At 41.8% G+C, this 12791-nt stretch overlaps 1 protein-coding gene across 1 annotated transcript; it reads right to left on the reverse strand.

The window, feature by feature from the left end:
• Positions 1 to 876: 876 nt before the first annotated feature.
• On the reverse strand, positions 877 to 11663 carry miga1 (mitoguardin 1). Its single transcript, XM_056420579.1, has 16 exons — positions 11577 to 11663; positions 10148 to 10304; positions 8472 to 8634; positions 7833 to 7948; positions 7367 to 7499; positions 7100 to 7236; positions 6280 to 6403; positions 6095 to 6195; positions 4651 to 4760; positions 4470 to 4542; positions 4104 to 4190; positions 3922 to 4020; positions 3708 to 3842; positions 3401 to 3454; positions 3101 to 3290; positions 877 to 2381 (listed from the first exon to the last, which is right to left on the reverse strand). Exons 2-16 carry the CDS (start codon positions 10244 to 10246, stop codon positions 2281 to 2283), a joined length of 1722 nt encoding a protein of 573 aa, XP_056276554.1. The 5' UTR covers positions 10247 to 10304; positions 11577 to 11663; the 3' UTR covers positions 877 to 2280.
• Between the last annotated feature and the right edge of the window lie 1128 nt (positions 11664 to 12791).

The raw sequence follows: 12791 nt of genomic DNA on the forward strand, positions 1-12791 counted from the left end.
AGATCACGACTGCATGCCACGCAAACCTGTTGCCAGAAGTTAGCAATGTGCTGAACCGTTGGATCCAACGGTGAAATTCATTCTTTTTTTTTAAACTTTTATAATCTGCCGTGGTGTGAATCTGCCCTGAAGTGCAGTGCAAATCTCCTATTGAAACGCTGCTGCCTTCACTTCTTGCTCACAGTGTTGGAGGAGGCTGCAAGCGTAGGTCTTAGAATCAGGCGCTGTCGTAGTTTGTCCCCAAAAGGAGGAATCCTTTGAGTCAATCCCACTGCTGAACGTAGACCGTTCAAGAGCTCCAGTCATAAGGTAAAAACAGCAACGCAATGAAATTAAAATTCTGTGATTGCCAAGTGTTGGTCAGATAAATGTTTTTCAGCTCGGATCAACTGTTTTCTAAAATCCATGATGCCATAGTGTATTTAGATATCTCTGTTGCCTGAATTCCTTCAATAACCTTTAGTCCATAGCAATGCTTTAGAAAGTTGGATGAGGACAGGAAGTGATAAACTTTAAATAACATGCACTGTTTTTGTTGGCAGTAAAAAATTGGGGGGAGGGTGGGTTGTCAGCTTTCAATCACTTTTCTCTGTAGTTAAAGGGTCTGTTTGCTTTGAGGCAAACATGAGATGCTCAGTGTTTCAACACAGAGTTCGTGGGGGTGTAGAAGACAAATCAAGGAGCATGCCTTAGAGGTAAACAAGGTTGTGTTTGTGTATATTATCAAATATAGTTTTTTTGCTTATTGAATTAACTGTTATGACTTTTGAAATGTTGCCATGTTCATTAATAAAGTTGTAACAAATGAATTTGCCTCGTCCAGTTTCTTTTTACATTCTGGAGAAAAGTTCACGACTTGAAGGAAAAATAACAAACCAGTATTTTTGCTTTATTTGATAAAAACAAAACGGTACAGTTTTTTGGACAACCATCTTAAGTACAATCACATCAATATCATCATGGTGAAAATGTGCATTGAAACTGCTCCACCGTTCCTGTCCATACTGGCTGAGGAGCTTTCATGAGGCGCTGATCAGGAGAAACAGACAACCCGTGGCTCTTACAGCTCAAGACGGGACAACACATCCACATGCAAGCGGCTGGAAGCCGGAGACTTGGGGCTCCAGATGAAACTCTCTGGACACAGATTAACCTGATGACCAACTGGAGCCTCAAATTAGGAGTGACCAGTAACTCCAGAAAAGTACACATGTGGGTGTTAAAGATGAACCGATCTTTCAAAGTGGAAAACACTGCACACGACTTCACTCACATTATGTATCTGGTATTTCTGGAACACGAACTCCAACTGCAGGTTTATTCCTGCAGTCCCGGCTGCTCTAAGCGTTTAAATTGCGCATGTTCTGTACATGGCAGTGACTGATCAGAGCAGACGACAATATATTTAAGACTTACATTCAGTGATGAAGACGAGGCTTGAATATGTGCATTAATAAGGCTTCTTCCATGTAAGTGTTGAACAACTGTAGGATGTGTAATCTTTCATATCCTGTAGCTGACGGGATTAGAGGGCTTTATTTAAATAGTGCATGACGGGTTGTGAATCCTGGTGCAAAGAAAACAGCTTTTAAGCAACACCGTGCAATAACTCCAACACATTAGACGTGTATTACACCTCGTCTAGTTGACCAATGATTCCCTGCAGCGCAAACAAAGCGTATTTACTGGTTTTGCATTGTTGATTTTCAGTATGCTGTGGAAATGTATCCAATAAACCTCTACGATAGTTTTAATTACAACACTGGTATTCCCACTACTGCGTTTGAAGCTGATCATAAATGCATACAGGCACATCTACAGCTTCTAAAAAATAAATCGACACTTTATAATAAAAATAAATACTAAAATATCCTTGCCACACAAACTGCTCTTAATAGCAATAACAAGTGTCACAGCGTAATATTAACTTATTGCAAGATAATTACTGAAATGTCTCAGCAGGTTTAAATAGTATTGCTGTATTTTAAAACTAACGTGCACGGTGAAACATGGCTGAGGAGGAGGAGCCGCACTGGAGATAATGATCACATGTGAAGGCAAGCTGGTACAATTGATCCTCAAACAACGGGAGCTGTGATGTGTCGCACCAAGGTGAAGTCTGGTTTTACATTTAGGGCCTTGAATGAGCAGATTTATGGAAAATAAAGTGACGGTGCAAATTCACCTCACCCAAGAAGAACCATTGTGTGTGTGTGTTTGTGTGTGTGTGTGTGTGTGTGCTGCGATGACCCGGGTCCGTCCGGATGCAGGTTCCCCGCCTCATTGCACTCGGGCCTCCAGCTCGCCGCTGGGCACCAGCTGCACCTGCTGGGCGCTGCAGCCGTTGACTTGCTGCAGGGAGTCGGCTCCCAGGTAGGCCACTTTATTCATCCCACTTCACCATGTTGTTTTGTATTTATTTGCTCTTATACGATATATTATTTTTTCTTCTTGTATTCTTATTAATTTCAGTTTCATATACCGTATTTATATCCAACTTCTTTGGACCACCATTTTTATACTGGTGATCTTATTTTCGAGGCCACAGCCAGGTTTATGAAAAATTATATTTGTATCGCTGGTGCAATTTCAGGATACTTGGACCGTTTAACCCGAAGATTGCCTTTCATTTTAGAAAATAAATATTTTACACCCTCTCGCCTTTCACGTCATTTTGATCCCATTCACCATGTTGTTCCTTGTATTTATTTTACTAACATATTTTATTTTTCAATTTGTATTCTTATTAAAACCTCAGAAAATTATTTGAATTAATATTTATATCCAACTTTAAGTGGAGGCACCATTTTTATACTGGTGATCTTATTTTCGAGGCCACAGCCAGGTTTATGAAAAATTATATTTGTATCGCTGGTGCAATTTCAGACTTCGTTGGTCTTGTTTAAGAAACATGTTGTGCGTCGTTCATCAGTATCTTCTGTATGCGGACCAGTTTCAATCTTTGGATCTGCTGCAACATTTAATTAAAGGCACACAATCAGTTTTCCAATAAAATTGAAATAATTTTTTCAGAGAAACAAAAATCAGTGTGTCCCTATTTTGGTTACAGTGGCACCTTAAGGAGGTACAAGAATGACACTTGAGAGGGCAGAAAGCAACACAAGTGAAGATCCTATCGAAAGCAAGGTGCTAAGCGCGTCTATCGGACCGACCTTGAAGGAGCAGCAGAAGTCATGCAGGGAGCTCTTGGGCCCCAGGAAGCCCCAGGCCAGGACGGGGCTGATCTGCTCACACACGGCGTAGAAATGAGCGATGAAGCCGTCGGACACCTGAGACGAAGAGGAGCCGTTACTGAAAAAACTACCGATAAGCACAGTCGTGATTTGGTTGTCTGTCATAAACAAAATGTCGGTTTCCAGCCCGATAATTGGACCTGTACCTTCATGTGCTGTCTCCTCTGCTTCATCACTGACCAACAGCTGGATGCCACCGCCTGTGAAATACATGCATGTTAAATCATCACTAGTCATACAAATAGATGCATACAATTTTTTTTACAAAATCCAGATACATGGAACTACAAAGTATCTCAGAAAGATTTCTGCATGTACTGTATTTTACCTCGAGAGTTGTAATTTTCTGACATCACCGTGTATATATGCACACGCATAATTCAGGTCTGTAGTACTAAGTATACATGTCTACTTCTGTTTACAGGTTTGTAGTTTAATATCACGTTTACGGACCGTCTCCTTGAAGGACGCGTTGAGCCAGCGGTTGTTGATCACGTTCTGAATGGAGACCGGTGGATTCTCCAGGTCTTCGAACGAGTCCATCAGGATGAAGTCCAGCACAATGTCATAGAAGTTCAAGTGCTTCACCTGGTGAGAGGAGCAGCGTGAGGTTTACAGACCTTATTTTGAAGAGGAGTTTAATAATCTGCCAACGCGGCCCTCGTACCCCTCGCGTGGCCAGCTCCACCTCGGTGTTCTCCCAGTGCTCCGTGTGCTCCAGGAAGGAAATCATCTCCTCAAACACTTCCTCGAATCGGTTTGGGCTCTGAAAACCAAACGGTAACATTTGGGAATGGAAGAAAACTCTTGGAGGATCTTATCGTCCACTAATTCCGGCTTCAGGCTCACCTTCTGCGCTTTCACAATAATGGAAGACAGGATTTTCTTTCCCGTGTCGGCAAGAAACATCCGGGTGGTTGTCTCGCACAAAATGAGCTGGAGAAAAGAAAAAAGTGAAGTCAAAAATGTGATCGAATTATCTGTTTTTTTGTGTGTGCTTAAAATGGAGATACAATGAAGATAAAATGAAATATTCTACACAAAGTTAACATGTATTTTCTTCAGTAAGCTCGCTCAATACTATGAATGGTATATCGGATTCCTTCCTTGTTTATCCACATTAATATTACTTGTGTTTGTATAGTCAGTCAGATTATTAGGACTTTCCCTCTATGCATGTTATGATGTATTTTCATTCCTACGCCTGTCGTGTACCTGACACGCCTGCCGCACGCAGTGCAACTTGGCCAGGAAGTCGATGTCCCCGAGACACTCGAGCATCTCAGTCCTGACGATGAAAATCAAGACAGAGACCAGATTAAAATGTCGGCAGACTACGCAGCGTTGTCCAGGTTATCTGCGGTTAATGCGTCTTATGATAAATGTATTTATTTACCGCAGCACCCTGCAGGAGATCTTTCCATCCTCGGCCATCTGCAGGGCCTCCTCGTAGAACAGGTGATGACCCAGAGCGAAGACGCTCCTCAGCTCCCGGTACTCCGTCAGCTGAGACAAAACAAAGTAGAAAACAGGTGATTATGGAGGAAATAATGACCATTTTAATCCATTCCTCCTTATGAATAATGCAGTAGGTCCAGACGCTAAAGCCTTTATGTGAATATTACATTCATCCCCGTTATCTTGGGCTGTACAACACTCGGTTTGCCAACAGTCTGATTGTCTGCTCATTAATATTAGCGATTGAGAAGCAACCGAATATGTCTTGGACTCGTCATCTCAGAGTGGAAATTGAATTATGTTTTTAAAAATGTTTGGTCTGCTTTGCCCCAAACCCCCTTTGACACTAACATGTGAAAAAATATCAGGTCAAAGATAAAACAAGTCAAACTCTATTCGTTTCATGCCTCCACTGCATTTATTTATTGCAATGTGTTGAATTTATCTATTTATTTGCGATCCGATTGAAGTGAAAGTCAAAGTTGTTCATAGTCGGTGCCGTCTCCCGGAGCAGCCGGTGATCTCTCCGTGTTGTGAAGCGCAAACGGCTGCAGAGCAACAGCGAGCTGCAATGTTGTTGACTGAAGAATGTCGAAGGCCTATTTATAAATGCGAGTGAGCCGGTTTGGCTGCTCTGTGGTCTGCAGGTGGTGGAGCAGGTTGGAGGGAACACAAACTTTCATTCCTTTATAAAAAGACACTTCGCCCAAAAACATTTAGCAGCTATTTACATCCAACTGCTGTTCATATTAGTGCCAAATTCTGGTGGAGATACACAGCACGGGGAGATGAGTGTCTCCACCTGAATGTTTCAAAGAATGTATTCTGTATTTCTAAACGACCAGTTTGTTTTTCTACTTTGTGGGTCCAGTGCAGCCGCAGCAGTGGAACCTCAGCTGGAGCCGTCACAGGGGCTTGGGGAGATGAGCAGAGAGCAGGTGAACACCGGGCGGTGACCTTCAGGAGAAGCTCAAAGCTTTTGGAATCTGGATTCTGGCTGTGAACTGGTTCAAAGTTGAATTGACATAAAGATGTTGGTTTGTTTGTTTCTGATCGGAATGCATGTCGTCTTTTTTTGTTCTTAGAACTCAAAGATCATTTTGTGTTACTTTTTTGTGATTAGCATTGCCACCAAAATTGGACTCTGTTTTCTGGTTTAAGAGAAAGAGATTTCATTCATCCCCAGGAGGAATTGTTTTTGGAGCAGCAGCAAGCAAAGCAACAGAGTAAACATACAAATATGAAGTATGAAAACGGAGATGTCTTTCGTAGAACCAAACGATGACGGATGAAAAGAGAGTCGAGCATATAAAGAGCTCTTTAGATGCAAGAAAGATAACCAACACATATACATTTCGAGAAGAGGCGAGAGTTCCTCTCACCTCCGCAGCGGACACAAAGGAGTCCGTGGAGGCGATGCTGATGCTGTCTCGCACGCCGGCGTCGTCCAGCTCCTCTCTGGACAAAATGTCTGTCGTTTTATCTGTGATGGAGAACACTCACTGTAACACGTTGCGGAATACCGCATTGACCGCGGAAAAGACGGAACGTCGTACGAGTGACTCACCCTGGCTGTCGCCGTGGGACGAGGGCTCCGACACGCACAACACGCCCTCGAACTCCTCCTGGAGGCTGTACGCCCGCTGCAGCAGAGACTTCAGCCTGTGCATGAACTCTGCACTGAGGACGTCCTGAACACACAAACACAAATGCTCAACCGCAGAAATATGGCTCACTGACTCAAAAGCCCATCTTAAGAAAAAGGAATTCATAACCACATGAAATATTACTTCAGAAAACAAGCCATTCAAACGTCAGCATCAGATTAATGTTTGAAAAGAGCCAGCTGGGGGGAAGTTTAGGATATATTTCACTCTGAGTGTCTCTTTCAGTTCTTTCTTGATTATTCCCTGTGACCGATCTCCTAATAAGCGTTCTGAAGAGGCTCAACCGAGTAGGAGATCTCATTGGGAGAAGACTTGAGCAGCAGACTGGATCCATGTTTGGGTGCCTAACATTCGCCGTTAGACCTGAACTAATCAAGGCTAGAGAATGAGTCAGCCGTTTGTCAGAGTGCTGGTTATTCATAAATGTGACCTGGAGTGCAGTGTTTGTAGGCAGTAGGATCTCTTCTCTCTTCCTCTGGTATAAACAGATAGTACGGACATGTTATTTATTTGTAGAAGAGTCTGCGTAAGCCATTTATTTTAGAGCAAACATGTTAAAAGCAGCGCCTGGGGAACTCCTCCCCCTTAATCTATGACTAAATGGGGCATTGCAAGAATGAAATGTGTTGACTTGGTGTTTATCATGGGGATGTGGTAAATCTACCCCATTTAAAACAAATCGATATCTTTTAAATGACCAGCGTGCTTCCGTGTGTTCACCTCCATGCTCTGCTCGGCGATGGCGTCGCCGGCTCCCGTTTTGACGGACGCGCAACTGACGTCGTCCTCGCTCTGCCGGCTCCTGAACGTCAGCGCTTCCTCCCACCGCCGGAGCGCCTCTTCAAATAAATCCATCCCTGCAAATACACACACACACACACACAAACTCAGAGTCCCATACGACTATTTGAAGACTTCCATCCTTTAAACGCATTCATGTTGCGGTCATTCCAAACACAGTGAGGTGACGCAGTCCCCTTTCTTTACCCATGAGGTACAGGTTTTCAGGTGTGGTGACCGGTAGGTTGACCACACTGCAGGTATCCGCTTCCGCCTCTTGGTCCCAGCAGGTGGATCCATTTGCACAGGTGCTGCTGCTGGACGAGTTCACGCTTTTCACCTGCAAACACAGAGCAGAAGAACAGTTACGGCTTTCAGAAGCAGCACGAGCACAATGCAGCCGACAAAATGACAAGCGTCATTTTATTCGACTTATTTGAGCCAGCAATGCAACAGAGCGTTTTAAAAATACAGCATTATTAAAAATAATGACTATTTGAATAGTTCAAAATTAACAGTAGCCGATATTTCTTATTTACTGCCATTCACATTCCATATTTAAATGTATACTATTCTTCCGTCGCCTTCTTAACAAATGCACCTCATTATTTGCATTATGTCTCCGTGCTTTACATCATAAATCCACATCTTTAGGAGTATGTCTTTGTCTCACCGAGGCCAGGCTCAGCAGGGACCCGGACAGTTTCCTGTAGTCTCCTGCATGGAGGAGACCAGAGGTGTAGCCATTCTTGGAGTTGAGGGAGAGTGTGATGTTGTGACCGGTGTTATCTGGGTCGATAGAATCAGAATACAGTGAACATGAGCACGTTACAGGATTACACTACAGATAAACCGCGGTTGAATTGGGTATTTTGACGTTGTTACTAATCTGTCCGAACACAAAATTGTTTCCACATCAGACCTTTTTTTTTTAAAGAGCTAAATTTGTGAGCTGAAGTTTTCACATATGGAGAAAGATAATTGTCTTTGCCAATATACCATCCTGTAACAGTTTAAATCTGTATGTAATTAGTCCATATGTGAAAAAACAAACGAACAAAAAACACTCAGTTTGTCAAAAAATATCTTTTTAGCCCTGATCAACTGCATTTCTATTAATTTCTCTTGGAAACTCTAATCATTGGTAAATACTCCTGCATTAAAAGAGGTAAATCATTCATCTGGAGCTTTCTGTTTACAGTTCCAGGGAACACCGGAGCGGCCCAGCACGTCAATCTGATCACATCGCAAACCGGCAACTGGGCCAGCGTACTGAATGGAGAGTGAGCCGCTGGATGAAAGGAAGTTTTACCGTTTCCTCCTGAAGCCGGAGAGATAATCTCGAAGGCAGCCGGCTCCCACTGAGCATTCTTCCTTCCCTTCCTCCGCTGGAAGCGGCGGGCGAGGAAGAGGAGCGAGATGGCACCAAAGGCCGTGGCTGCCACCAACTTCTTGGTGCCTGTGCTGACACTCACCTGGAGGACAGGGGGAGGGAGACACAACGGAAGTTTATGCATCCGAAAAAGAAGCCGAAGCAGCAGTGTTTCTTTTTCTATTTGGATTTTCAAAAAATTGTAATCCGACCAAACTAAGACTCATGTGTCTCTGTCCCCGACGCGCCCGCAAGAGAAGTTTTAGGGCCTCGTTGGCCGAAGTAGACAAAATCTTGACAAGTGAGGCAAAGAAGCGAAACACATAAATGACAGAGTAGCCAACGACTATCAAAGCTCAGTGACAATAATATCCAAGGTCCATGGATTTATCCTTGAAATTCTGCAACAGAGATTGTCAGATAATGTCAAGTGCAACACTTGAAAGAATAAATGTTGAGCGTGCGTACCCCCCCCCCCCTCTCATATCTCTCTATAGACAGAACCACCGACATAGCAGCTGCACATTCCCAACAACTGAAGATAACATAAACACAGAGTTTGGAGCTATGACAACTGAAATAATATTAAAATGGGACAGGATGATTGAAATGCTGTCACAGGCCAGCAGTTGTTTCCATGCTGGTTCTTCTTCTTGTTGCTGCGACTCTCACATGTCAGACGTGCGCCAATCAGATACTAAATGATATCAGATCTGCTCTGTGACCCCGGACACAGACGCACGCTCAGTGCGGTAATGTACTTCATTCTGTGCAGACTTTCCTCATAAGTCATTCTAATTTGTACTGTATTTGTGTGAATTAGAAGTATAAATAGCATTAGCATGTAAGGCCATGTCATGGATCTAAAGAACAACATTACAAGGGTACAGCTAAAGTGGTCAAACATGTAATTACATTACAAAATTACACATTATTTTACTGCTCAGTCTTAAACAAAATATAAAGCTTTGCAAATATTTAATATATTCTGCTATAATAACAAACTCACTTTCAAGTTTGTCATCCAGCCACAGAAATGGATGTCATTCTACTAAGAAGTAGATCCCTTATGTCATCATCGACAGGACAGCTTAACAAAAAGTGAATCCCATTCTCAATTTCACAAAGCTTACAACAAAGTCTGCCCTCATCCACAATTATAAGTATGCATTTTTTTGTATTACTTCGGTTGAACTTATGTTTGAAATTACAATGAACTGCCTCACATTTCTGAACAACAACATTTTCTAGCTAATTAGCTAAAAATTAGACTCAAGAATATGAAAGGTAAATGAATGACAACCGTTAAATGGATGTCGGAGACATCTGTGAATCTTTTGATGCAGTTTCCACTCATATTTTGGGAAATGTCTTGTTGTGTTTTATGGTACTCTGTATTTCTACAGAATAAGGAGCAGATCAAAAGCGAATAAATAATGCTATTTTGGTTCAAATATTTATAGTAAGACTAAACTAATTAAATAAATAGTATTAAACTAATTAAGAACCTGACAAAGTGCAATTGAACGCTCAACAACCTCGCCTCTCATGCTGTAGATATAGAAAACAGTAAGAAGAGAAGTTGAAAAACTCCCACCACTTTCAAACACCCTCACCTGAGCCAGAGAGCTGTACACGGACAGAGGGAGGTCGACCATGCGCAGGGCAGCCGCCCTGACGGACAGCTGGGAGCTTGTGAGGGTTTCATGTGTCATCGTGGCGCTCTATCCATGACTTGGCAGCGCTCTTATCCTCATCACCATTCTGCTGGAGCTGCGGAGACGAAAGGATTTAACCTTGGAAGCTCAGGAGGGGATATAACAACGTTATTACATGAAGACTCTCCCATACAGTAGTCATGCTTGCCTAACCCAAGGAGAGTAGGGCGAAACACCATATGGTAAAAACATTATTCATATTTATTGCATGAAAGCTATCACGAAGGAACTATTAAATGTATGAGTCAGCCAGTGACCTAAAGGATTAGCAGCACACCCATCAACGGTATTTCAAACCATACCGTACCTACAGAATGAACACGCCTGAATAATGCGACGTTCTTTGAGTGCATAAAAAGATCAGAGGCTTTCTACAAAAAGCTTTGTAAATAAAGTTTCCCGACAATAGGATCCCATCATCTAAGCAGCTGTAAATCCAGCTGACTAGACAACATGCAACATCCAATTAAAGTTAGCACAAGACGAGAGACTGTGTGGCTCTACACATGGCTGATTAACCCATTTGAGTCTTACCCTGTCAACATATTGATTATCTCTCTCTCAAACATGTTATATTGCTCATTGTGTAATACTAGTTTGTCTGTCTCTTCAAATGGGGATCGATTAACAGTTTGCATTGGAACTGTGTAGAACACAGTGGTTAAAATAATATGAATATGTTACTGACAAGAGAAGAGGGAAGGGGGGGGGGGGCATCCTGTTGGCATTAAACCACCAGCTACCTAGCAAATCAAGAGTCAGAGACACGATGAAGAGATCAAAGTCATGTTACAACACTTTTCTCATGTGTATATATGTTTTGGAAAGATAATCACTTTATTTGTCGTTTATCCTTTAGTCAACGTGTATGTTATGGCATTCTATTTTGAATCACTCTGGGTTATTTTTGTTGTCCTGTAAATTGCCCCTGTTCTATACAAATAAACCCGTCGTGTCTTTAAACTGGTAAAACTGAATTATCCAAAAGGTACAGCTGTTATTCATTAGCACAACACCTCATATCTTCCAAATAATCTGAGTATTCTGTCAAGTTTCAAATCGATTTTGAGGGAAAACCCCTCAGACAATGAAACCAGCAGCACCTTAGCCCTCACTATCTGCCAGAAGATTCATAACAGCACATGTTTTGAAAACGCGAGCGTTAACGCTACAGTTATTGGCCTGGCTGAGAAGCTAAAGCTAACTTAGGTTACCTAAGAAGGCTAACGGCGAGCAGCGCGAGCTACGTTTGTTAAACCGGTTTAATTCAGCTAAACAAGCTCAACAATGTTTTTTAACTGATTGAGACAATCTGAATTGTAATCACCGGCACATTGAGAGGATTCCTGCACCGACTCCCGGCTGTTCACCTGGTCCTGGGCTCCGGCTGACCTCAGCTGTTGCCAAGTGAAGGACTCGAGTCGCAGCGCGAGCCAATTTAGCGGGACTTTCAAAATAAAAGCATTGCTGCGTGTAATCTTTATGGAGCTTCAGCGCCCTCGTCAGGCCTTCATAGAGCATGACAAATATATCCATGTTAGGTTTTTACTGTAAAGTACATACTATCGCTGTGGATGACTGGAGCTTTCATATAAATGATTTAAATAAACATTACAAATGTCTATAAGTGACTGAATTCATGTATGAATTCCAAAAGCCTCGATTTGCATTTTGTTCCTTTGATTTTATTACTTCTATTACTTTATATTACGTCTTTGGGACCCCCTTAATAACAATATGATAATTTTCTTTCTTTTTTCACTTGAAAAAAAGAGCAGATATATTTGATGAAAACAGATAAACTCTACTTATAAGTCTAGGTCTATAATCTTAGCAGTTTCTTTTGTTTTCTTTTTTGGGACTCCATTAATGTAAGAAGTACTGTTTTGTTATAAAAGCAATTACTATTACGATATCATCCACTGTATCAGAATCAGAATCAGAATCAGAATCAGAATCAGAATTGTATTTATTGCCAAGTAGGTTTTCACCTACCTGGAATTTGTTCTGGTGTATGGGTGCATACAGTGAACATAAAACATAAAAACATACAAACACAATCAGTACTACTAAAAATACAAAAATACAAAAAGCAGGGCAGGAGTGCAAAAAGTGCATGTGCAATGATTAGTTAGTATGCCTTACTAACTGTGTTTTCCTCCACTCATCCTACAAATAAGAAAACAATACATTAAAATATATATTACTGTAACAGTTCTTTGTTGGTTTACTGACATTGTGTTTGGTATACATTAATATATTGTTGTTGTATCAGTTGTTGTATCAGTCGGTAGGTGGCGCTTGGGATGGGTTTCCTGTGTGTTGCCTCCATTATTTGCAAAACCACTTTTGTTCCTAGCCCATCATTCCTTAATTGAGGAAGTAATAATTTCCTAGAAACTATGAGGCTATTTACGTCAAATGAGTCCCATTGCACTTGTATACACATCTCGTAACCATAATGTCATTGGTTTACAAAAAGTAAAGCTAAGTAATGCTTGCTATATTGGGCTCATTGTGATACTACACACATATATTGCTG

The sequence above is a fragment of the Pseudoliparis swirei genome, chromosome 8, assembly GCF_029220125.1.
Source record: "Pseudoliparis swirei isolate HS2019 ecotype Mariana Trench chromosome 8, NWPU_hadal_v1, whole genome shotgun sequence".
Lineage (NCBI taxonomy): Eukaryota > Metazoa > Chordata > Actinopteri > Perciformes > Liparidae > Pseudoliparis > Pseudoliparis swirei.